The sequence below is a fragment of the Dromiciops gliroides genome, chromosome 1 (genome assembly GCF_019393635.1).
Source record: "Dromiciops gliroides isolate mDroGli1 chromosome 1, mDroGli1.pri, whole genome shotgun sequence".
Taxonomy (NCBI): domain Eukaryota; kingdom Metazoa; phylum Chordata; class Mammalia; order Microbiotheria; family Microbiotheriidae; genus Dromiciops; species Dromiciops gliroides.
This window is the reverse complement of record NC_057861.1, coordinates 616448468-616474867: the sequence shown is the minus strand read 5'-3', so window position 1 is coordinate 616474867 and position 26400 is coordinate 616448468. Positions and strand designations below refer to the sequence as shown.

Here is a 26400-nt window from a genome sequence, read left to right as displayed (position 1 = left end):
ATCCCTATTTCCATCAAAAATCCTGGTATAACATGATCACAAGAATCTTCAATGTCCTCGTCTCCCTTTTCTGGTTCTCCAGCTTATCAATATCTATCACAAAATATGGGACCCAGCACTAAGCATAAATGCTCTAGGATGGGGGGGCAGCCAGGTGGCGCAGTGGATAGAGCACCAGCCCTGGAGTCAGGAGTACCTGAGTTCAAATCTGGCCTCAGACACTTAACACTTACCAGCTGTGTGACCCTGGGCAAGTCACTTAACCCCAATTGCCTCACTTTAAAAAATTAAATAAATAAATAAATAAAAATAAGTGCTCTAGGATGGGAAGCGAGGAGGGAGAAGAAAAAAAAAAGCAAATCTCAAAACTTACTAAATCCCTGATGACTACCAACTTCTATACCATTTACATCTACAGTCCCATTTAATAGTGATATCTCTTCATGATTGATGTCTGTAACATATTTAAAGATTCTCATTCATTGAAGGAAGAGCCATTTTTTCTCATATACTGGCAAAAGACAAAAGCATTTAAAAAAACGAAAAATCCTGATGCAATTTAGAAAGGTTTTCAGCACAGCTTGAAGCAAAACCAGATATCCAGTTAACTTAAAATGAACCAGAACATTATTTTTTGAATGTTTCTAATTATTCAGGTGTATTGTTGTTATTGTTGTGGTTGTGGTTGTTGTTGCTATTGTTTTGCTATATTTTGGAAAGAAATCTGCAGTGTTGTTGTCTTTTAAACAGATGCCAGAATCCCAACCCTGGAACCAGATACTATGCATCCCCGGCTACGATTGTCTGATGACCGGTTGACAGTGACCTGTGTTTTGATGAGCAAGATTCAATTATGTAATCCCCAGAGGTTTGATAAACTGTGGCAGGTGCTGAGCCGGGACTCTTTCTTTTCTGGGAGTCATTATTGGGAGGTAGATTTACTCAAGGCTGGGATAGGATGGTGGATAGGGGTGGCGTATTCTTCTATGGAACGCAAAGGAAATTCTGAAGCTAGTCGTTTAGGGTTTAATCGAGAGTCTTGGTGTTTAAAAAGATTTGATCTGGAATACTGGGCATTTCATAATGGAGAAAGGACACGCATAACAATAGATCATGATCCTGAAAGGATTGGAGTTTTTCTAGACTATGAGGCTGGAATTCTCTCTTTTTATGACATAACATGTGGCATGACACATATGCATACATTTCATTCAAGGTTCCAAGAACCACTTTATCCAGCACTGAGGCTATGGGAAGGATCAGTAACCATCCGTAAATTGCCATAGGGCCCTCACTAATCCCAGGAGATGATTGGCCCCCATGTAAGTGATGAAGGGCACAGGAAGAACTCTCTTTGCAGACATATACCTGGTACTGTGATGATAATAATAATGAACAACATTTGTATGACACTTTAAAGTTTGCAAAGTGATGATAAATCTATATATAAATTATTTCATTTGAACCTCACAATAACCCCATGAGGTAGGTACTCTGCATATCATTACCCCATTTTACAGATGAGGAAATTGAGACCCAGTGACTTCCTTGTGGTCACACGGTTAAAGTAAGAGAGGAGAAATTTGAAGTCTCGTCTTCCCAACTCCAAGTTCAGCACTTTATCCCCTGTGCTTTCCTGAGAGTAGGAACCTTAAACCCACTGGCTGTTTTTCAGCCCCCTACCACCCCTTATCCTTTTGTCTAATCAAACATATAATCAGATAAACAAGTCTCTGAAGAAAAACAAAGATTTGAATACTGTTGGCATAAATAGATTCTGTGATATGTTTAAAGCTAACATGAAGTTTGAAGCCATTGCTTTAGGCAACCAGGTTGTAATGGCATATGGGTATGTCAAGTGGAGTAGTAATTCTAGGGAGGCCAGGTAATAATGTTTATTACTACAAACTAGTAGTGATACTAATAATTATTAGCATTAACATTACTAGTAATGTTATTATACTAGGTGGTAATGTCAATACTCTGTAAAAATGTTAGGGCATAAAACAAAGAAAAAAGATTAAAAGAGATTAGACCCATAATATTCAATCCATACTTTACAACTTAGGCCTTGGCAGAATGCAGTGTATTTAGCTTAACCTTGGTCCTGGAATGGCTATCTCACTGCTTTGTGCTGATGTTTTACTCATCTGACCAAATTGCTTATGGAGATAAAAGGAGGCACCAGAAATGCAATATTGTACCAGGACCACCAGTAGTTTGTATAACTGTAGACTAGAAACTAAACAAAAACTAAAATGTAACCAGTTTTAGGTTAAGAGACTCTTGAGTATAGGTCATTCTAATCAGGGATGCTAGGATCTGCCAAGCAGATGAGCAAAATCAGGAAAATTAAGGAAAAATCCTCCCGTAGGAAAGCAAGTACACTGATTTTTTTGTGATGTATGGTTTCTATAAGGGACTTAACAGCTTTTGACCTTTACTCATTCAGGACTACCAACCTGGGCAAACAAATTACAAGACTTGATTCAATAAAGCAAATGATTCTTTCTTGTGTCTTGAAACCTAACATGTCATACTCCTTAGCTCTCTAGGATGGAGAAGTTGCACACATGGGATTTAAGGTTACTATAAAGCTCTATTTAAGATGCCCAAATTTCAGCCTAGCATTTATAAAGAAGGGCCTGAAAAGAAAGAAAAAAAAACACAAATAAGATGAAAAAAATAAATTAAAACTAAACAAAATAAAGAAAAGGAAGGGGAAAAATGAGCTTTCTCTCAGAGGAAAAGTCTAATCTCAAATTAGTTCCCAGAGTATGTGGAGCTCTCCCAACAGGGATTAGGTTCCTAATCTATGGGCCAATTGAAAGACCTCACCACACATGCATGCACACAAACATGCCTAAGTGAAAAGCCAAACTGCCTTGAGTGAAAATTCTAACACATAAGACAATCCCATTTGGGATAACAGTTTCCCCTAATGGATTGTGTACCAGTGTATAGAGCAAGCCAAATAAAGGCCCAGAATGCCTCTACAGGTCCCTACAACACATAGAACTCTCCATTTTCTCCACTGGATCCCTTCAACATTAACAGGACATTCCAAATGAAAGTCCAAACCCATCCAATTATAAGACAAGCATACTAGCTCAAAAAGAAAGCATGCAAAGTGAGATGAGCCCCAAATAGTGTAGGGCTCCAAAAGAGAATTGTGTTCAAGGTTGATGAGAGTCAGTCCTTCAGATCCTGGAAGATGTCCCCAAATGTAACAACTAATTTTACAGGAGCCTGTAGGGTCCCTCTTTCCACTCAGGGCAGCATGCTTTGGCCTCTGACCTATGAAGTCATTTGTGGTCACTGCACTGATCACAGCCTTTGAGTCTTAAAAGATGTTGTTCTTTATGGTGATATAGTTAATGTATAAATTATTCTCAAGGTTCTGCTCAGTTCACTCTTCATCAGTCCCTAACTAGCTATTATTATCATCTGAATCCATCCCTTTTGCCATTTCTTACAGCTCGATAATATTCCATTACATTAATATAGCATAATTTGTTTAATCATTCCCTAATTGATGAGCGCATGCTTTGTTTGAAGTTTATTGTTGCTACCAAAAGTACTGCTATGAATATTTTTATACATATGAGTCCTTTCACTGCTCAACTCTGACAACAAATGACCAAAGAGTCACAAAAGTTTTGCAACCACTGTTAACTCTAAAAATACCAAAGAGCTCACACAGGTTATCACGACTACAGTTAACTGAAAAATAAAATAAAGCAAAATAAAACCAAAGAACTAACAATGATCATAAGCAAAAAAAAATCTTCTTTATTCCATTGGAGGTAGGAAACTAGATGCATGTGCCAGGACCTCCTCTAGTTAGGAGACCCACTTTTGTGTGGGAAAATCTCAATTTGTATATACTGGTGACCATGCAGTGAGTTGTATCCCTGACAATGAGGGGTAATGGCGACAATGAAACAAGTTTGATTCATAGCAGGGCTTCATGACCAGGACATGGGTACTATAAGTACTTGTCCCAGCTCAGAGACCACCTGGTGCTGGTGTGAAACAGTTCTGTGATTTTTCTGTGGCTGAGTTCATCTGGAGGATTAGTGCAAAGAATTGTTGTTTTGCCAAAGCTCAGAGCATAGCTTGCTTCCTGGGCTTCAGCCCTGGAAGATAGGGTGTTTCCTAATACTAAAAAGAAAGGAGTTAAAAGAGAGGGGTGATCTTGGCATGGGGATCCTGATACCCTCTTTGATCTTTTTGAAGTACAGGCTTAATTGTGGCATTGCTGAATCAAAGCATAGGCACAATTTAGTGTGTGTGTGTGGGGGGGGGGTTCAGTATAGTTTTAAATTGCTTTCTATAATAACTAAACCAGTTCACAACTCCAACAATGGTTCATTACAATGCTTAATCTCCCATGTACCCTCCAACAATTGTTTGTTTCCTTTTTTGGTCATCTTTGCCAGTCTGATAAGAGTGTGGTGGGACCCTAGGGTTTTCATTTACATTTCTCTTATTAGTCATTTCATACATTTTTTTTCACATGGTTGTTGAGAGCTTGTTTTCATTCTTTTAAGAACTGCCTGTTTATAACCTTTTACCATTTGTCTATTGGCAAATGATTCTTGTTCTTATAAATTTGAATCAGTTCTCTATGAATCCTTGATATCATACCTTTATCAGAGAAACTTGCTGCCAAGATTTTTTTCTCAGCTGTTTCTCTTCTAATTCTAATTGCATCGATTTTGTTTGTGCTAAAGTTTTTTCAGTTTTATATAATCACAACCGTCCATTTAAATTCCTGGGTTTTTCTTTCTTTTTGGTCAAGTACTTTTCCTCTCCAAATCCTGAGGTAAATTGCAACATACCAAGAAATTCCTCTTAAAGAAAATGGATGCTGCATTTAATATAGGACTCCTTACTGTATATGGCTCCCCCTTGTGACAGAGGAGTCAGTGTTCTCCATAAGAGAACATTTTTAAGCTGGTGTTGAATATGTCCATTCCACACCTGGGAATGATGAGAATTCAACAGAGGTTCTGGCTAAATTCTCTTTAATCCACCTGCCCCAATATTGTAATTATTATAAAATTTGGTAGGTCTGTCTGTGGATGGGAAAAAGTAGTCAAGCTAAACCTCCCCTTTAGTTTCTTTCATTTACCAAGACACCTTTTACTATGTGAAGATGGATATTAGAGGCACCTCCAGAATTCCCATTTCCACCCTCCAGAGCTCCATGAAAGAGGAAGCCTTTTATATAGTCTTTGGTTAACTTTACCACAAGAACAGATTTGTTAAATCCCTGGCCTCCAGAGACAGATACTGAAGAGCAATTAACAAGGAGTAAAAAGCTTCCTAAGGAAAAGTGGGTAAATATCAGTCCAGGAGAGAAAAATAGAGTATGTGCTAGATCAAACCAGAAGTTCACTGGATCATCAGATCATCAGATCTGACAGGTGAGGAAAGAAACAGGATTTACTCACAGCAAATCCAAAATCTAGTCAAGTTAGCACAGATTGTGACTTGAAAAGCCTGTTGCAACTGCAACTGCAATTGCAACAACAGACCAAGCTACTAAGTGGTATTGATACCAGGAATCAGGGAGATAAGTGTTTGTTCTTGTGCTCACCTGCTCAAAACAGTGTTCGTATACAGCAAGAGTGTGCCCCACCTCAAGCACCCCCGGGTCCATGAACTTACTTTTTATGATTTTTTATTTTAAAAACTGTGTTTCAATATAATTCTTCTCCTTTTTAATCCTATGTATTTTATTTTATGTATTTAAAAACATTGTTCAGAGAAAGATTGGCTTCACCAGACCATCAAAAGCATCTGTGGCACAGAAAAGGTTAATACCCCCTCTAATATAGCATCACCATTGCCATAGGTCTCAATGATAAACCTTTATCTCTACCTTGGGAAAGCCCTGAGAGTAACAGAAACTCTTGATGAAGATTTTCTTACACCTTAAATTTACTTAAATATTGTTTCATTAACATTCTAAATTTCTCTCTGGAATTCTGAGGTGTTTGTGGAAGGATATGGCAACAAAGCCCCTCCAAAGTGACAACTTGCCACCTTCACACAAATGGATTGATAGAGGCTTTACTGGTCCACTCTCTCCCATTAGATTGTAAACTCCTTGAAGGTAGGGACTGTCTTTTGCCTCTTTTTGTATCTCCAGCACTTAGCACAGTGCCTGGCACATAGACACTTAATAAATGTTGATTGATTGATTGATAATGAATAATTATGTGAGCATATATGAGTATAAACAGGAATGACCTGGATTATAAACTGTTAAACTCACAATTTGCCTACTGGGAGGTTCCCTAAAAGTCCAGTATCCGGTGTCAGGAATTGTTCTCTAGTGACGGGGGATTGAGCTCAGCCACTGGGCTAAGATATGTAACTCAAGGCTGAATTTGAAACGTATCATCATTCAGATGTCTTAATTGATCCACTCTAAATTTAAGCTATGGAGCAGACTAGTACCCAAACCACACAATCAACCCACATACCTAAAGGATACAGGCCACACAGGCTTCCCACTTCACCTAGGGTCTAGCTTCTTAAACTTTTTCCATTTATGACCCCTTTTCACTGAGAAATTTTTACATGACCCTGAATATAATAAGTATATAAAATAGATATACATAACCTTTTACTGTTGCCAGAATTTTAGTGACCCCCATATTGAGTTACATGACCCCATATAGGGTTGAAACCCCACAGTTTAAGAAGCTAGGTCCTAGGAGATTGAGGGTCAATTACCAAACCCCACAAATAGAAAAAAGCACAGGAGAACACTAGACCACTGCAACAGAATTACCATACTGCTTTGCAAACCTTTCTTGGATGTTTGCTCCCATGTTTTCCTTAACAATTCATTGTGAATATCATCAGACGCCTGAGTGATTCCAACCAAATACTTTACCTGCTAACTCAAATACAGGCAAAATTGACAGAATTTAATCTTCAATACATGGTATTCTATTCCCTCACTGCCAAAAATAGGGTGCTTAACCAGGAAAAGGGTTGGGGCTACATCATAGCTAGCTTTAAGTATTTGGAGACCTATCATGTGGCAGATGCATTCAATTTGTTCTAGTTGGTCCTGGGGACAGAACTAGAAGCAATATTGAGTACCAATTGCAGAGAAGGCAATTTAGGTTAGATGTAAGGGAAAATTACTGAAGAATTAGGGCTATCCTAAGGCAATATGGGCTGCCTTGGGTCCCTTCCCAATTGAGAATTTCAAGGCAAAGGTTAGATGACTACTTGTTAGGAATGTTGTAGTGGGTTTGTTTTGTTTTGTTTTGTTTTGTTTTTGTTGGGGTTTATATATGGGTTGACTAAATGACTCTGAGTTACCTTCAAACTCTGAAATTCTGTTATTCTGCCATTAGAAGAACAATACAGAGCATGTCAAAGCAAGTTATGATTACCACCATCTTTACTTAGGTCCTCCCTTTTATGTAATTTCTCAACCCTAATGGGGTCATCCAATTCTTTGTAGATTATAGGAAAATAAATATCATAAAACCACATCCATATTCCAGTAACACATTTTTGGAACTGTATAAATCAGTTCTTCCTACCTCTAATCTCTTTCCCTTTTTAATCTGTCCTATTCACAGCTATTTCAATCATATTAAATTTAAAACTTTGAGTGGTTCCTCAAATTAAGTCCAGACACTTCAGCTTGTAATTCAAGGTTTCCACAAATATGACTAACCTAATTTACAAGTCTTACTCCTATTACTCATTTCATACAATTCACAAACTAGAGTATTTATTTTTCTCCTACCTCCATGTCTTTACTCATGTTCTTTCTCCCCACCTAGAATTTGTTTCCTTCCCCCACCCCAATCTTTACCTGTCAAAAGCTTATACTTCCTTCAAAATTCTTTGCATGTATGGGCTCTTCCATGATTTTTTTCCTGATCTTTCCAACCACATATTATCTTGCTCTTTTGAACCCCCTTTTTATGGTATTTATCTTACAAGTTTAGGACTAAGGTTAGACAAGGTATGTAGCTAATTCTAGAAGATAGTATAGAAGGGAGGAATTGAGGAATAGGTCTTATATTACTTTTTCCTAATTGCATATATATGGAATTCCAGAAAATGCCACTTTAAATGGCACCACTGCTAACATAAGTCAAGTTGCATTTGATTTAGGGAAAGTGCAAAACCTTGGTTAGATAAGCAATTTAGGCTTGCATAGAATGTAACAAATATGCCATGCCCCCCTTGTCTAGTTCTTTGTGGACTTATCCTCAGATTACAAACTCCTTAATGACAGGAATTATGGTTTATATGTCTTTATATTTCCCATAGCAAGGCAACATGATGTAATTCCATGTGATACCAGCCATGTAGCCAAGAAGGAAAGACTTCTTGGAAGGAAAGACTTCAAGGTCTGCCTCTAACATATGACCCAGGGGAACTCAACCTTTTTAGGTGTTCCAGGAAACTTAAGACTCTAGGTTGCACTACTAGGTCTGTATCTCAAAGCCCCAGAAGTAACAGAAATCTTTATAGGACAAAAAATACTGTAGTGCAAAAATATTTATAGCAAAAATATTATAGCTCTTTTCTGGTGGCAAAGAATTGGAAATTGATGGGATGTTCATCAGTTGGGGAATGGCTGAACAAGTTGTGGTATATAATTGTGATGGAATACTACTGTGCTATAAGAAATGATGAGCAGGATGCTCTCAAAAAACCTGGAAAGACTTTACATGGACTGATTCAAAAGGAAATGAGTAAAACCAGGAGAACGTTGTACACAGTAACAGCAATGTTGTAAGATGATCAATTGTGAACGACTTAGATATTCTCAGTAATACTGAGAATAATCCAAGACAGCTCTGAAGGACTTATGATGAAAAATGCTATCTATCCCCAGAGAAAGGACTGATGGAGTCTGAATACAGATCAAAGCAATTTTTTTTTTACTTCCTTGATTTTTCTTGGTTTTTTTTTCTTGGGGTTTTTTTGTGTTTTTTGTGTTTTTTACCACATAACTAATATGGAAATGTTTTGCGTGACTATACATGTATAACCTATATCAAATTGTTTGTCTTCTTAATGGGGGGAAGGAAGGGAGAACATTTAGAACTCAAAATTTTAACAAATGTTAAAATTTGTTTTTACATGTAACTGAGGAAAAATAAAATACTGAATAAATAATTTTTAAAAAGACTTTAGGTGGCATCACAATTCCAGAGGACTCATGATGAAACATACTGCCCAACCCCTGATAGAGAAGTGATGGTCTCAGAAGGCAGATTAAGACTTTTTTTTTTTTTGACAATGTTGGAATCTGTTTGCTTAGCTATGCATATTTGTAACAGTTTTGTTTTTCTTGGTTTTTCTGTGGCAAGAGTGGGGAAATGGGAAGGAGAGAAAGCCTGTCTTTATTTGAAAATAAAAGCCCTGCTCTAAGGGAGAAGTCAACCTGCATTGGTAGAGGGAGTGCCCTTCACCTAGGAATGTCCCATATCAAGGAAACCACCGATCCAGCCCTTATCTCTATTCCAGTATTTTCCAAAGACCTAAGCAGTATATCGCACATAATAACCATTTAGCAGATTCTTGTATAATTTAATTGATTTAAATTGAACAGAAGAAAGGGAGGGTCCGGGTAGGGAAACTAACAGGCTCCTTTAGGATTTAGTTCGTTCCTCAAACCATGAGGGAAACCACATTATATTTCAATTTTACATTCGGATGCATCTGTAACTGTAACATTTCACATGTATGTATGTGATTGTAAACTGCAAACTCCTACTAATAGACTTTTCAATATGGACTCTCCTTTGTGTATTGTGCAAGCAAATCCAGAAATGAAGGCACTGCTGGATAGAATGTGGTAAATTAAGATATTCAGATTATTCGGGAGTATTTTTCCGGGGGAAAAAAACAAATAAACGCATAATTTAACATCTCATAATTTGCCTGAGCTTCTTCTTCTGAGGAATAATTGAAAACAAGGTAGCTGAAAACATTACCTGAAAGGAAACAATTTGGAGCAAACCTAAATGTTCCTGTTTTTTAATTCATTGAATGTGCAGAAATAATTGTATTTTTTTTAAAAATCAGCTGCCACACATAGAAAATTGCAAATCCTTGAAATGCTTAATTCTTGAAGGCTATTTTCCGCTTTCTTTTCTTGTAATTTTTCCATCACAAAGGCGTTCACAGTGATTTTTTTTTTTTTGCACGATTTTAGGACAAAACCTGGGTAGATTGGCAGGTCTCTCAGCAACCGGTTTTATGCGGTAAATACGCCCCATTCTTTGGTTCCTTTGTGTTCAATCTGAATTTGCTAGGGAGGGATTTAGAAAAAAAGGAGAGAGTATGAGGGAGAGGGAGCCGAGTGGGGAGGGGGGGAGGAGGGGACGGGGGCGGGGGGATAAGGGAGGGGACCTGAGGAGGGGGAAGAAAGGCGAGGGGGCTGCGGCTGAGGCTGCGGCCTGGGGCTGCGGCTGAGGCTGCGTCAGCGTTGCCTAGAGAGAGAGAAAGGCAGACAGAGCCCGGAGCCGGTGCAGCCACCCGGCCGGTACCAGCTCCTCGGCGGGCTCTTTTTCTTCGCTGCCATGCTCCAACTGCCCCTGCTGCCCCTTCTGCACTGCCTGGGCTGCAGCGCCTGGCTGCTGCTGCTGGCGGGGCCCATAGCCTCGTCGGCCAGCCCAGCCGACGACAGCGCCAGGAGAGGGGACCCCTCAAGCTCGGGGAGCGACGAGGTGCAGCGCCAGCCTCACGACTCGACCTACGGCACCTTCGCCAGCGAGTTCTATGACCTTCGCTACCTGTCCGAGGAGGGTGAGGCTGCGGGTCCACGGTGGGGGATGGGGAGGGGTGGGGATATGAAAGAATCTGGAAGCAGGGGATGGGGGGGGATTGGGAGCGAGGGATGGGGGGGGCTAAGAGAAGGAGTTGGGGGCTGGGAGAAGGGGATGGGAGTGGGGAGACCACCCAGAGATCACCAAGGACAATGGCCGGGGGGGGAGGGGGGCGGAGAAGGGACGGGAGAGGGACTGGGATAAGGGGCGAGCTGGCCCCGGGGACTTCTGGCGGGGGGGGAGGGGGGGGAATAGAGAAATGCGCTACCAGGGGAGGGGGGAGGGGAAGAGGGAAAGGAGTAGGTTGGTGATACTGGGGATGAGATGCGCTTGGAGCTCTATCTCTCTCCCCTCTGCCTGTCCCCTTGCTTTCAGAGAAGCTATGGCGGGGGAGAAAGAAATGGAGGATGTCGAGCCTAGAATCCTCTGCAGGATTGGCATGGATTGGTTGTTGTCTGGGCTAGCGACAGAGGTTGAGGAGCTAGCTCTAGCTTCACTGACTGAGCCCCACCCCCTTTCCGCAGCCCCCCCAGAGGGCGGTGCGGGAACCGAGGCCAGGTTCACTGCCAGTGTTCTCCCCAAGCCTCATCCAAGCTGCATTTTCATATCCCTTGCTATCAGGAGCTTTGGGGAAAATATAAAAATCCTATACCTTCCTTTAGCTTTTTAAAACATCCTCTCATTACAGTATTCTTCTAAATATCATGATGTCATTCCTTCTCTCCCCTTAGACATCATATCATGTCATCTTTTCCCATGCTTCCAACCCCATCTCATCCCCTTTCCCATGAATTTTATCCAGCATTTTTACCCACCTTCGGTGTGTCCTGCCATCATTCAGGGCTACCAGCCCCTCCCGCCCCCCGCCTCCCGTGCATCTAGCTGAGATTTCCTTTGTGTGGGTTTTCCCACTAGCCTAGTCTAAGAGAAGATTGCGTCCCTCAAATAGTGAGACCCAGCCTGTCCTCCTTATTGTGTAAAAAGTATATTTACCGTTACAAAGAATATAAGCAAGATTTAATATTTTCCTGAGATCTTGAAAATTCTTCACTTTCTATAAAATATGCGAAAGAAGCAAATTTGAGGCTAAAATATGGGTTGTTGATAACAATAAAGGACATCTATAAACACAAAGAATTATCAAAAACAGGTCCGTTTCTGAAATCAATCAATAAATAGTTAATTTCTATGGATTTAACACACTGCTAGGTGCTTTAGCATATCAAAGAAGTGCACGGTATTGTTCTTACCCACCTAATTAGGGACTGAGATGTACCTATAAAAATGATCTGTGAATATGACAAAATTACAAACATACTATTATGGGGGGAGACCAGAACTGCGACTTCCAAGAAAGAAATTCCCTTTGCTAATTTAGATTAGCAGTATTTCTATAAATTATAATTTTAGTTGCTAAAAAGCTTAAATGAATTGTCCAAACTGATATTTGTATAGTACAGGTAATAGAGAAAAGAACAAAAACATCAGTGTGGACTGGATTAGGAAAGGATTCAAACAGAATGTAGGATTGGAGTGAGATTTATAAACCATTAATTAACAAAGAGGAATGGAAAATTCCTTTCAGGGAGGTAGACCAGCATGAGCAAACACTAGAAGCAGGTACAGTGATGAAGGGGGAGATTGGGGGGGAGGGAGCAGTGTCCAGAATAAGGAGGGGCTCCTGGCTGTTACTTTCGTTTGTGCTACAAAATGGTGGAAAATCATTTGGATATGAATAGGGCCTTGAAAAGGCAAAAGGCGTAGATTGATTGGATGTGGTAAGCAGTTGGAAGCCATTTTAGGTTCTTGTTTAGGGGACTGACATCTACAAAATAGTATTTGAGAAAAAATCATCCTGCAGCAGTATGTGAGCTCAATTGGAGGAAGATGGAGATTGTCATCAGGAATACTAGTTAGGAGGCTATTAAACTATTCTAGCTTCAATTTATTTTTTGGCCATTTATTTTTTTCATGTTTTATTCAAGGGCAAGAGGTACAGGTGATGAGAGAGAATTCCAAGCATAGGGGACAGCTTGTGCAAAGACATGGAGCTGGAATGTCATATATAGGGGACAGCAAGACTAAAATGTAAAGTATTTGAAGGAGGGTGATGTATAATCATCCTGAAAAGATAGGTTGGAACCAGATTATAAAGGACCTTAAATGCCAAACAGATTAACCAGTTCCCTAGGCAACATGGCGAGAAGACAAGCATTTATTAAATGCTAACTACAGCTAGTTCTTGATTAGTATGAATAATGAATCCCCTGAAGTGGTCGCATTATTCTGATTTTGAATTTACAATGCATATTTCAATTGGTACCATTTATCATATTTTGCATAACTATAACTTTTAATAATACAAATTCAAATACATATGACCACTTCTGGTGATTCATTATTTATACTAATCAGGATCTAGCTGTATATGTCAGGGACTGTATTAAGCACTGAGGATACGAATATAAGCAAAAAGAAAGACAATTCCTTCCTCCAATGATCTTATATTCTAATGAAGGAAGACAACACACAAAAGGGAGATGAAAAGGCAGGGAATTGGAAATGAGGGAGAAAGGTAACTGCATGGGACAGGATGAAAAACTAACCAATGGGAGAAGAGGACCAGCAAGGCAGAGAGATATTTCAGGATGAGGAGACCCTAGAGCTAAGGAAAGTTCCAGGGTAAGGTATAGTGACAAAATCTAGAAAGCTAGAATCAGAGAGGGGAGGGCATTTCTTAAGTATCTCCTTTGTGGCAGACACGGTGATAGGCACTAAAGATACAAAGACAGAAATGAAACAGTCCTTACCCTCAAGAGTTTATATTCCACTAGGGCAAACAAATTTGTATATATGTAAGTGTATACAAAATACATACAAAATAAACGAAATTTCATTTCAGGAAAAAGCACAAGCGTCTGATGGGATCAGGAAAAGCATGTGCTAGGAGTTGAAACTTGAACTATGCTTTGATGGTGAATAGGAATTCTAAGAGGTTGAAGTGAGGAAGGAGGACATTCTAGGTTGGACAAATAACCTATGCAAAGGTTTGGCGGTGGGAGTTGGGATGTCAGTTGTGAGGAATAAATTTAAAAAAAGGCTAATTTGGCTGGAATGTAGAATATTTGAAAGAGAATATTATATACTAATCCACCTAGAAAGATAGGGTGGGGCCAGATCATCAGGGAATCTAAGTGCCAAACATAGAAATTTGTAATTGATTCTAGAGTCAAAAGGGAGCCACTGGAGCTTACTGAGAAAGGAAATGACAGGCCCTCACTATTTGGCAACTGTGTGCATGATGGATTGGAGAAGGAAGAGGCTAGATGCTGAGACCAGTTAGGAAGCTAGAACAATAGCCTAGGTGAGAGGTGATGAGGGCCTGGACTGGCATATTTGTGGTCTGAGTGGAAAGGAGATAAGCATGAGAGATGTTGAAGATGTGGCATTCACAAGAACCAACTAAATGATGTTTGAGATTGCTTTAGTATTCTGTTCTAAGAGAAAAGAGGAAGAAACAATGAGCAGGGAAGTAGAACATTACACTACATGTAAACGTTTTTAATTCCACAGCTAAACACAAAAAGATTTGAAAATTTAAAAATAAATAAATAAACCAAATACATGCAGGAAACTCCATTTTAAAAAACATTCATTCTAATTGGAAATAAAAAAAGATAAGCCAAAAATTGCTTAACTGCAGCTAAAACTGCTTTCAGAATGTTTTAATTGCTAATAATAAAAAGGTACATGCAATTATAGTCAGTAGAGTAGGATATAGATTTAGAGATACAAGATAACTATAATAGGCATGCAACCTAACCCCTTCATTTTATTTATTTTTGCACTTAGGCACTTTTAAAAATTATAATAAAATTTTACTTTTTTACTCACCATGCATTTATTTTTCTCTCTTCTACATCTCCCCCCACACCATACTAAGGGTGGCAAAAGAAAAAAAAACACTTTTAATAAATGTACATAGTCAAGCAAAACAAATTTCCACATTGGACATATCCAAAAATGTGTTTCATTCTACACATTAATTTATTACATCTCTCCAGAGGCAGATTGTATTCTTTATCATCGGTCCTCTGGAATCATGATTGGTCATTGCATTAATCATAGTTCTTAAATCTTTCATAATTGTTCATTTTTGAAAGTTTTCTCCTGGTTCTGCTCACCTCACTCTGCATCAGTTTATACAAGTCTTCCCAGATTTCTCTGAACCCATCTCTTTCATCATTTCTTATAGAACAATAGGGATCCATTACATTCGTATGCCATAATTTGTTTAGCTATTCCCCAATTGATCAACCTTCTTATTTTAGAGATGAGGAAATCAAGGACCAGAGAGATGGGGGCATCATGGCATAGTGAAAATAGCAATGGATTTGGGATCATAGCACCTGAGTTCAAATTCTGGCTCTGATCCTTAATGTCTGTGAGACCTAGGGGAAGTCAATTACTCTTTTTTTGGCCTTGATTATATCATTTATAAAATGATGGGGTTAAATTAGATAGCATAGAGGGCAGCTAGGTGGCATAGTGGATAAAGCACCAGCCCTGGATACAGGAGGACCTGAGTTCAAATCCGACCTTAGACATTTGACACTAGCTGTATGACCCTAAGCAAGTCACTTAACCCTCAAAAAAGAGTCAATAAATTAGATAACATATAAGGAGGTCCTTTCCAGTTTTTTATTCTATTGAGAGGATCTATGAAATAGGAAGTATAGATGCTCTGATTCCAAATCACAGAATTTCTGAGTTGGAAAATATCTCAGAGGTCATCTAGTAATTCCTGGACAAGAATTTACTCCAAAACATACCTTATAAATTGTCCAGCAACCTTCCTTGAAGACCTCTAATGAGTAGGAACTCAGTACCTCCCAAGGCAGCCCATTCTACTTGTGAATAGCTCTCATTATTATGACCAAGTTTTTCCTTACATCAAGCCTAAATTTGCTTCAACCCATCACTCCTAATACTGTCTCCTGGAACCACACAGAATGAGTTAAATCTCTTTTCCACATGACAGACTTTCAGATACTTGGATTTAACCATATTGTCCCCTCTCACTCTTCTTAAGCTGTCTCTTCATTAGAAGCCTTCTCATCTTCAGTTCCTTCAACCAGTTCTCTTAGAACAAGAGGCCTTAATCATCATCCTCTGGGATAGTCTCCCATTCACAAATATCCTTTAAATATGATAACTAGGACACTATACTCCAGATGCAGTCTGATCAGTATAGAATACAAAGCAACTATCTAGACACTGTGCCTCTAGATCTCTAAATCTAAACATTGTGGTTCTCAATGCAACCTATGATTGTACTAGCTTTTTTACTTCCCTATCACACTGTTAGTACGTATTGAGCTTATAGTCCATTAAAAAACCCCAAACTTTTTCACATGAACACTTTTTAATTTTGTCTCTCCCATCTTGTATTTGTGAAGTTGATTTTTTAGACCAAAGTGTAAAGACTTTACATTTACTGCATTCCCATGCAGTTTCATGATAGTTATTTATTAGATTCAGTTTATATTCTAACCTGTAGAGCTAGTATGTGTTAAGTGTCTGATGCTGGATTTGAATTCAGGTCCTCTTGAATCCAGGACTGGTACTTTATCTATTGCCCCACTTAGCTGCCCCCTGGGCTCAGACACTTGACACTTACTAGCTGTGTGACCCTGGGCAAGTCACTTAACCCTCATTGCCCTGCCCTCAAAAAACATCTCTTAGAAAAGAAAAGAAATTTACCTCCTTGCATTTAACTCTCTAGATGACCTCATTTACTACCTATAGCTTTTGCATTTGTGTAAATACATCTGTAGCTATGGGTTTAATGTCTGTCCTGTAATTCTTCATTTTACATTGTAACTACTTAATACTTAGTGGCAATGTCTGGATTCCTTCTAGCATGAATCACCTGAAGTGAATAGTAGTCATCTAATTTTAGAAGGCTTGAGAAGTTCTCCACCATCATCTGGCTATATGGAGATAGGAGGAGAATACAGATGATTTCATTATTATTTTCAGGCCAACATAAATCTGCCTTAGGACCCTTTTAGCAAAGAGTCACTAATCCCTCCCACTTGTCTATTTTTCTTGACTCTTCCTCCATCATTCCATGGAAAATATACAGTACCTCTCTCCTCAGAGGGTCTAGCTCTTCAGGAAAAGCCTAATGTCTATCACTTAGCTCTGTGGTCTTTCATTTTCATCTAACATTCTTCTGCCCTTTAGCCACCTGATAAGATTCCCCCTTATCACATTAAAACACTTTCTTTTTTGGTTTTTGAAGCCCTTCTGCCATTTTTAAAATTCACTCACAGTCTGAAGAGTGGAGTCCCACCTTATGTTTTTTTTTTTCTAGGGGGAAAAGCAGCCTACATGTTAGACATAGATAACAGCTACTTGGTAGTGACAGAAAGACAAATAGAGCACATTCTGCAAACCCCCTTGCATATTTCTCCCTACTTTCCATGCTTTCAGGACTTTGTCAAGCTAATAGTTCTTATAGCAAACTTCCTTGTAGAGCTGAAAATAATAATTTTAATAACAAGTGATGATAATGTGACCAAACAGATACTTTCCCCACCTAAAAAAAGTGTGGTGATATAAAGCAGTGGAATAATCTGAAAAGAGACTATGGACACACATGATCAAAAAGGACAGAAGGACATTTTCTTTCCAGAAGTGACTCTTTTTAAAAAGACAATTTTATATATGATTTTGTTTTTACATCATCTATATTTCCAACAATATCACTCCCTACCTTCCTTAGAGGTATCCCTTATAATAAAGGAGGAAAAAAGAGGAAGAAAAAAGGTTTAGCAAAATTAACCAACATATCAGAAAAGTCAGGCATTATATGCAGTATTCCACACATACAATCTCCCCACCCCCAAATCTGCAAAGAAGCAGGGGGAAGTACCTTCTCACATTTCTTCTTCAGCCCAGTGTGGTCATAATAATTACATGGCATGTAGCTTCAGTTGTTTAGTTGTGTGTTTTTCATTTATGTTGTTATAATCATTACATGTACTATATATGTAATATTCAACCATATGTATATGTGTATATGTATACACACACACAATTTTCCTTTTCTGCCTACTTCACCAAAAGTGACTCTAATTAGGAATATAGGGGTAGAGAATAGATTTATTTTTTCATTAGTAGAGGTTTTTCTCAAAGAAATATGTTAGTACTTTGGTGTTTCTGTGATCTCATCAATGTGGGTATTCACTCCAATGTTGCAGATTGCAACCCATTCACATCCTGTGTGACTCATACATATCCTCCCATAAATAGTTCATTAAAGGTTTGTACAACATGCTGGGACCTCCCTCTAGATCTTTTATCAGTATATGACAAGGCACCATGCAGGTTTTCCATCTGTTTTCCCTCACACTCTCTACGTGACCACTCACCTCCTTTTCCAAGGATACATCTCATGGATGATATCCTTTAGGCCACTTCTTACATACAAGTTGTCAGTGGTAATGTGATATAACCTGTTTACAGCCAATATACATCGCTCCTTTGCCCTCCGGGTCACCTGCAGTTTTGACTCTTTGGATATTGTAGTATTCCCTGATTCACCAAAATCTAGCATCACTGTAAAAATCAAGATAATAAAACAGAGGTTTTTGTTTCAGGGAAAAGCTTTTGGTCATTGAATGTACTGGGAAATTTCCCCAAACAGATCTAGTTTATTCTCTTCCTACAATTGAATTCTGGTCCCACCTCATTGTCCATCTGTCATATCTGTCCATGATATACATAGTGATGAACCATGTAAATGGACTATCCATCTAACTGTGTATCATAGACTGAAAATTAGGCATTCTTCATCCACTTGATTTTTCCTATATGGGTTGTTAGACCAAACTTATTTCGAGTGATTGTCAATATTATTTAGGAGACTTTGTAGTGTTCCAGGATGTGATACAATCAGCACAATATCATCCTCAAACAGGAACATCTGGAGGACTTCACCATCTCTAAGGAATCCCTCTTCCACTTGGACTCTTTCCTGGACATAGTCCATGAAAATGGCAAACATTTTTGGTGAGCATATGACTCCCTATTTTGTTCTACACTTGATATTAATAATCAGAGCATTATTTTTAAAAAGTTATTTTGTGGTTACATCTATTAAAGTATCATGTGTGCACTTAACATATGCATAGGAGACATCTTGTTGGTGAAGAGCCTTTAAAATAATTAAATGATTGTCGACAAACAATAAATACAACGGAACTTTTTATTTGCTGCATCTTCCTGTCAAGTGTGTCATGTGGTCTGCTACAGTATATAATTTGCAAAAGCCTGCCTATTCCCATTTCATATTTTCATTCCAGATACCATGGATACATATAAATCATTTTCATGAAAAAATTTTAGTGATGGAAAGTAGGTATATGGATCAGTAGTTATTATCTTCTCAATTGCCCTTCTAGGTAGGCATATTGTCCATATTTTTCCCCAGTCATTGTGTCTTCCCCTTTTTCAAATGTCTTAAGAATTGATCCCTCAGTGCCCTCAAAATTTTACTGCTTCCATCACAGATATCATTTGTATAGTAGGTCTGCACCAACCATTCTTTCCATGTTCATTTTGTTTACTGACATTGCTACTTCTTCATTTATCACATCAGAGATTGTAGTATTAGGGCTCAAATATAGTTGGTCCACTTTCATTAATAAAGAAAATTGTTATAGGAAATTTGACTGTTATTTTCCACTTTTCAGTCATTTTTTGTTCTACCAGTTTCATCTTTAAATACTCTTTGGATGATCTGGATTAATTGGGCCTCACACCAACCTTTCTGAAAATTTGATTTTCCTTCCAATAATTCCAGCTGTTTTATCTGGGGATACTGACATAATCTTCCACTAATTCTTCCTTAAAGTTTAGTGAATGGCATTATATTTTTAAGCAGTATTGCCCTTGGCCACCACATTTCTCTACTTGATAAGGAAACCAGTACTTACTGAATGAGGCTCTTTTAGCCTTTTCATTTTGAAAATTGTTTTGCATCATTTAAATTTTCATAAGAACGAATAATAGCCCATGTCATTGACTTTTTCTTTATCTCTTTCCCATTTTTGATTGAAGAGATCAGATTTTAACCGTTATTAATTGCATGCCATAACTTCTCATCACCTTTTCTGTCAAATACTAATTTTAATCTTTGCACTAGCAGATCAATGGTCTAACTGTATACACAGATGGATGATTTAGAAATGACTCTCTCATTGATATATAATTCCTTGTCTGTTAAGATACAACCATTTCATTGGGGGTGGGAGAAAAGTTTACCATGTCTGATACCTTCTAATTGTCTGCTAGCAGAAATTTTCAATGACATTATTAACCTTATAATTTTGTGAATTTTGCAGGCCTTTGACCTCTTTTGTGTCTAGCCTGAGCCATTTTTTTCAACATATTTTATGTTCTCCTTATGTACATCTTTACATTGAAGTTGCTAAGCATTAATATATACATTGATTTTATTTGAAGGTTCTTACTGAATTTCTCATAGAATTTTCTGCCTCCTCATTTCAGCAATAAATATTGGTAAATAAGCTAAAGTTATCTTCAGTTATCTTCGCTGTCATCTTTTTGTTCATTTCCATCATGAGTACTGCAAGTTCAGATGACTAAATGTCCTATAAAATTATGTTTTTGATGCCTTTGGATGTAATACCTCTCGTTCATTTATTTGCCTCTCCAAGTTCTCCCAGGAGAACTTGTGAGCCATATTCATTTAACTACAACTTCCTTATATCTTTTGGAGTTTTATGATAGTAATATATTGATATGATTAAGTTTCTCCAGGAGCTCGTTGATGTGTTATTCTTTAAACAAGAATCTCCTATCTAAATTACCAATATTTGATATTTTATTACAATATAATTATATTATAATATTTATAGATGGCCTAAAAATTGTGATTCTTAGCACCTTCTATCCTTTTCCTGGCTGTACCACCAAAGTACTGCAGAATCAAAAGGGCCCAAGTCAGGGCTATTTTGCATTTTACTTTGTTTCATGAATTGCCGTGGACAAAGAATTTGTCACCATGTGAACAGCCTATTAGTAATGAGCCTTTATATACTTATCTATGCTGGTCCTCAAATAGAAGACACAGTCTGTCACTGGAACTGTACTCACAGCCCTTTTCCAGCATGACAAACTCTGCCAAAGCTGGCACTCTGCTGTCGTACCCCTCAAAAATGCAATGTTAATATCCATGCCCCAGTGAGATATTGGAGTGAAACAAGACAGAAAAATAATACAGATTATATACAGAATCTTGTTAGCAACAAAATTGTGTTGTTTTAGTCCACCAAAAACAAAGGGCAAGACCATCACTGAATCATAGTTTTATAAACTGAGCTTTTTAAAATGAAACATGGAAACATATATTGCAAGTGAAAACAATGCATACAAAAAAATTGCTGAGATGCAGAATTCTAGATATCATATTAAAATATAATGAGGGGCAGCTAGGTGGCGCAGTGGATAGAGCACCGGCCCTGGAGTCAGGAGTACCTGAGTTCAAATCCGGCCTCAGACACTTAACACACACTTACTAGCTGTGTGACCCTGGACAAGTCACTTAACCCCAATTGCCTCACTAAAAAAAAAAACCATAATGAAAAATGAAAGCTCAATCTGACTCACATATATAATTGTAAAAAGCAGCTCATTTTTTGTTCCTTTCTTTACATGAACAGGATCAGAAAAATAATGATATGTGGGTTTTTTAAAGCTTGATTCTAAGATGATTAGAGAATAAAGGAGGCAGGGAAAGGAAAGGAACTAGAAATTAAAATTCTATTAACACAATAAGAAAAGATAAGAAAACAGGACATCATGGCCCAGGTGGATGACAGTACGAGCTATGCTACACAATAAAACTTGACAAGTAGATTACTGAGTTAAAAAACAAAGTATTATGTGAAGTCTAAGGAGGAAGGTTATAATTGCTGAGCACTAAAGTTGGAGGGAGAGGGGGCAGGGAGAAAGAAAGACTCAAGTGGAACAGGAAAGGCTTCTTGGAAGAGAAGCCCTTGAGCTGGACTTTAAGAGAGGAATAGGAATCTAAAGGACAAAGAGGGAGAAAAAGGACATTCTTGGCCTAGGGAACAAAACGGGCAAAGTCAGAGAGGTAGAAAAAAGCACAAGGTAGTCTAGATTTGCTGAAGCATAGAGCTAAGTGATACCATTTGAAGGTTTGAACTTTACTTGTCAAGCAATAGGGATCCCCTAAAGATATCCGAGCATAGGAATGACATGACCACAGGTGTATTAAGAAAGATTAGTCTGGGGGTGGCTAGGTGGCACAGTAGATAGAGTACTGGCCCTGGAGTCAGGAGTACCTGAGTTCAAATCCGGCCTGAGACACTTAACACTTACTAGCTGTGTGACCCTGGGCAAGTCACTTAACCCCAATTGCCTCACTTAAAAAAAAAAAAAGAAAGAAAGATTAGTCTGGCAGAAAAATTATTCTGACTAATCATGTTCAATTGTTTGAAAATTCATAAGTATGTAAATTTAAGTCATTAAGGGATCATTTCTAGGGATGGATGAAGAGAAAAAAAAATGAGTCAGATGCTAAAATGATCTGGGGAGCTAGCAGGAAGCCTTAAAAGGCAGTAGACAATGGTAGTTAAGCTGTTATGATGATGATAAAGATAAATGGCATGTATTTGCAATGAAAAGTAGAAAGATGAGGAATCTGTGATATAATCAATTAGTGAATCAACAAGCATTTATTATATACAATTTTTGTGCCAGACACTGTGCTAAATGCTCAGAATAAAAGACAAACAAAATCACAGCACCTCCCCTTGAGGAGTTCACATTCACATAAGATTAAGACGATTTCCCCAAACTCCTTCCCCTCAACTCAAAAGGCTACAAGACGGCTGAAATCTTCATGAAATAGAATAGTAGAGGCAGAGGGCTCTTCGGAAAACCCATATTTTTCACTTGAGTGAGGAGATGGAGGAAACCCTTTAAATACAAAAGCCTATGATCTTATGCTGAAAATGAATCAGTTTTTTTGTTTGTTTGTTTTTTTGCAGGGCAATGGGGGTTAAGTGACTTGCCCAGGGTCACACAGCTAGTAAGTGCCAAGTGTCTGAGTACGAATTTGAACTCAGGTACTCCTGAATCTAGGGCTGGTGCTTAATCCACTGCACCACCTAGCCGCCCCCAGTTTATTTCTGACAGACTTATACCACATGATCAGAGTAAAGAATTTTTCTTCCATATCCCTAAGCCACAAAATAATTAAAATTCTTGGGAAAACCTTCGAATTCACTTTGGCTTTTCCAAGTCCCAACTAGATTGGACTTTTCTTTGGCCAACTCTGATTCAGAACCATGACACTTTGAAGATATGAACTGCCTTGGGAAGAACTTTTTTTTTATCTTGGGGATTTCCACATACCTAATTGGCTATGTACAGCTGCTGGGCCATGTGAACAAGTGAAATATTAACTATTACTCTTTATTATTAAAGAGCTATCACATCCCAACTTTAAGAATATGGGGCATTTCATATAATTCAAGTTGCAACAAATAGAGAGGAAGACAAAAAAGGGACCTTCCTATGTTGCTTTTTTTATCCTTGAAGGCAAAAAATGTTCAGTTTTTAAAATACACATAAGCATATATATTTTTATCTAAAATGTATAGAATTCCCTGTAATATCTGGCCCAAAGGAAAGGGTGTCTAGAAAGATGACAGATTTAGCACTTTCCTTATGCTATTTAAAAATGCTCCTCTATCTTGAAGACACTGGATAATTATATAGCAGGATCTGTCCCTGCTTTGTTTAAGTGCACACTTTCCTCTGAGAATGGAATTGGACACAAAACATTCAGTTTCCTAGGAATATCAGAAAGATGAACCTTTACCACTCTACTTCCTTCAGAAGGGCAAAGTACACTGTTCATGGAACCACACCCACACCTTCCCATGTAGCCTTAGCAAGCAGTATCTCCTAAACCCATTTAACAAGGATAAGGACTGTGTCTTCCACAAGAGAAACCTTCACACAAACCTCCATCCTTAGCAAGTGTATTCATTGGCTCTTTTCTGTATGTCTGCCCTCTTTGGGGTATAGCTATAATATGGCAGGACATACTCTGCCTTTAGACACTAGTGCAGGGCCTTTGTGTACAGGTAAATATATTTGTATGTAAGTCTGAGCCAACAAGTGTATGTGTATTCCTTTTGTCTCCCATCCCTGTTATAGGAAGAATTAGGCTAATTAAAGATAGTCTCAGAAGGTCTAAACATTTCTAGAGGTCTATGTGGTGATGTGTAAAAATTATATTTTCAGAATAAATGCTTTTTTTTGCAAAGGCCTTCACTGTACTTATTCTAATGAATATTTATTCTGATTATCCAGGTTATCCTTTCCCTACTGCTCCTCCTGTGGACCCATTTGCCAAAATCAAAGTGGATGACTGTGGAAAGACTAAGGGGTGCTTTAGGTTTGTAGTACCAAAAAATAACTAGGGTTGCAAAATATATTTATTTTTCAAAATATTGTTTCAATTGCATGTAAATTCTATAAATGAATACTTATGACCTATGACTATTTAATATGACTATAATCATATAAAGCAGGGGGGGGGAGTAGAGTATAAAGGATGATTCATCCTATTTTCAAGAAGCTTGAAAGCTATGTGGGGTGAGAAAGACTACCACAATGAACAAATTAGTTAACAGTACACAACACAATAACAGTACACAGAATTAAATTATGAATTGTATGGTATAGGCAATAAGCGTCCAAGGGATCAAGCTTGGTTTTGACCATGTTGAGTTTGAGGGGGGACATACAGGAAGAGAGTTCCAATAAGTAGGTGAAGATATGGGTCTGGAGCTCTGAACATTGGATGGAATGAGAAATCAATGGGCCGGCAGCTAGATGGCGCAGTGGTTAAAGCACCAGCCCTGGATTCAGGAGTACCTGAGTTCAAATCCAGCCTCAGACACTTGACACTTACTAGCTGTGTGACCCTGGGCAAGTCACTTAACCCCCATTGCCTGCCCCCCCCAAAAAAAAAAGAAAGAAAGAAATCAATGGACCAAGGGAGTATTCACACAACACAGGACCTTCTATATAATAAAAACCTCAATAAATATTAGTTAAATTAATTAGTGAACTTAGCAAGGTAGAGGAGAAAGAGAAGTCAGAGAAGGAGCAACAGGGGGGTCAGGAGAAGTATCAGGATAATATATCATGAAAACCAAAGAAGGGGATAGCTAGAGAATGCTCCATAAAGAAGAGAATACTTGATCTGGGCTTTTGGGAGTGATTAGAAGAGGATTTCAGTAGACAGAGAAGAAAGGGAAGGGCATTCAAAGTCAGAGAACAATACAACCAAGGACATGGGAAAGAGAATGACATGTTCAAGAGATAATAAAGAGATTACCCTGACTAGAGCAGAGAGTCCATGTTGTGGAGCAGTATAAGAAATTAGATGGATTGAAAAGGAAGAGACAAATCATGAAGGGTCTTGAAAGCCAAACAGTTTAGATTTGATGCTGTAGGCCAGAGGTATCAAACAGGCCATTTTACAGCCTGCAACACTCCAAGGTGAGGCCTGAACCAGAGTAAAATGTAATTCTTACATCTTAAAATGTAAATTTTACATTTTAATATTTAGCAAATATTAATACAAAATATTGAACAAAATAAATAAAACCATTTCTGTTCAAGTTTGACACCACAGCTGTAGTAGGCAATAGGAAGTGATTGAAGGTTTTTAAGCAGAGAATAGGGAGGAATTGGTGATTGAGTGAATATAGGAAGGAAGAAAAGAGACATATCCAAGATGGTAACAAGATTTCAAACTAGGGTAGCTGGGAGAATAATGGTGTCATTGAATGAGATGAGACATTTGGGGGTAAAAAATGAAATCAATTTTAAGTGTCAAGTTTAAGCCATTCATTCAACAATCCTTTTTTATTATTAGTGAAACAACCAAATGAAAATGTCCAGGAGGCAGTTGGAGATCTGAAGTTGTATCTCAATGAAAAGACAGAACTACAAATATAGATTTGGGAGTTATCAATTTAAAGGGTCTACTTCTAGTTATGAACATGAATGGACTCTGCAAGGAAGAGAGGGAGAGAAGAAAAGAACAGAGCTAATAATAGAGTGCTGAACTTGGAGTCAGGAAGTCCTGGGTTCAAACCCTGCCACAGGCATTTACTAGCTATAATCTAGAAATTGACAAGGCAAGCTCTTATCATCCTGGTGTCTCACATGCCTCATCTGTAAACTGAAGGGGTTGGATTCAGTGGTCTCTGGGATCACTTCCAGCTCTATATCCCATGATCCAATGATGAATACTTAAAAGGGGGCAGGAAGAAGGAAGGAAATAAACATTTCTTAAATGCCTACTATGTGGCAGGCACTGTGCTAAGTGCTTTACAAATATCTTATTTGACCTTCACAACAATCCAAGGAGGTAGATGTCATTATCAACCTCATTTTACAGTTGAGGAAACTGAAGCAGATGGGGATA

At 38.3% G+C, this 26400-nt stretch overlaps 2 protein-coding genes across 2 annotated transcripts in view; both read left to right on the top strand.

Annotated features, from left to right (window-relative positions):
• Positions 1-4554, top strand: part of TRIM14 (tripartite motif containing 14) — a 50736-nt gene extending 46182 nt beyond the window's left edge. Inside the window, exon 6 of the mRNA XM_043983199.1 lies at positions 751-4554. Coding sequence (XP_043839134.1) covers positions 751-1286 — 536 coding nt within the window. The 3' untranslated portion in view covers positions 1287-4554. The remainder of the gene's footprint in view (positions 1-750) is intronic.
• A 5873-nt stretch (positions 4555-10427) lies between these two features.
• Positions 10428-26400, top strand: part of FRRS1L (ferric chelate reductase 1 like) — a 42651-nt gene continuing 26678 nt past the window's right edge. The window contains 3 exon segments of the mRNA XM_043983215.1: positions 10428-10809; positions 24270-24354; positions 24736-24741. Coding sequence (XP_043839150.1) covers positions 10584-10809; positions 24270-24354; positions 24736-24741 — 317 coding nt within the window. The 5' untranslated portion in view covers positions 10428-10583.